The 947-nt window shown below is 33.1% G+C and overlaps 1 protein-coding gene across 1 annotated transcript; it reads left to right on the top strand.

Annotated features, from left to right (window-relative positions):
- Nucleotides 1-31: 31 nt before the first annotated feature.
- LOC105460153 (putative gustatory receptor 28b) lies at nucleotides 32-935 on the top strand (the record flags this gene model as incomplete). Its single annotated transcript, XM_011706596.1, has 2 exons — nucleotides 32-623; nucleotides 834-935. Coding segments are annotated over exons 1-2 (681 nt in total), but the record flags the coding sequence as incomplete, so codon positions are not given.
- Between the last annotated feature and the right edge of the window lie 12 nt (nucleotides 936-947).

Here is a 947-nt window from a genome sequence, read left to right as displayed (position 1 = left end):
TAATCCACGCCAAGGACATTTTCGGTTCCTTTTATATAATCGGCATGCTTTCTTATATTTTATACTTGAAGAATCGCCTTAATGTATATGTTATATTGGATATAATGTATTCAATATTTATAAATCTATTGCATTTTCATATGGATATGCTGTACATGAATTGCATTTGTGTGTTAAAGGCTTGTTTCAAGGAAATTAACAACAATCTTTCACACATGCTTATAGTAAATAATGAACCATGTGTTCTCACGATGTTTTACTATGAACAGAGAAATCCATTTCTGATAATGAAGCTTAACGCTCTAATGAAGAAGCATATGGCAATTAGCAACGCAATACAGATGCTTAATACGACCTTTAGTGTGCAACTCTTTGCTTCGATAGTTGTAACCATTTTACCTATCATTGTTAACACATATATACATTTAGTACAATGGCATGATGGATTGGCCTTCAATTTGGATGAAGATGGTAAGATAATCTTATCATTCATATTATATGGTACTATAAAAATGGCGTTAATTGTGTGGGCATGCGAAACCGGCAAGAATCAGGCTCAAGAGATTCGCACTACGATTCACCATGTACTTAACAGCATCAGAGACGAAAAAATAAAGTATGAGGTAGTAAGAGTGTTATTTAATTTGTATATTTTTCGCATAATACATGTTGCATGCCAATACGATTTTTATGCATTACGCGTTTCATGCTATACCATTTTAAACAACATTATTACCACGTGACTTATGAGACACTGGACAGTTAAATCTACTACTTTAGATAAGTTACGTTTTCCAGGGTTGTATTTAATCACTTTGCGATTAACATTTCAGTTACAGTTATTTTCCTTACAAACACTGCATTGCAAAATCACGTTTTCCGCCAAAGGTTTCAATGTGGATGCAACATTCCTTGCGATAGTAAGTAATGCAATAGTTTGCTTTTAA

Source organism: Wasmannia auropunctata, unplaced genomic scaffold (genome assembly GCF_000956235.1).
Source record: "Wasmannia auropunctata unplaced genomic scaffold, wasmannia.A_1.0 LD327519.1, whole genome shotgun sequence".
NCBI lineage: Eukaryota > Metazoa > Arthropoda > Insecta > Hymenoptera > Formicidae > Wasmannia > Wasmannia auropunctata.
Note: the sequence above shows the minus strand (reverse complement) of the source record. Positions and strands in the feature narration are given on the sequence as shown.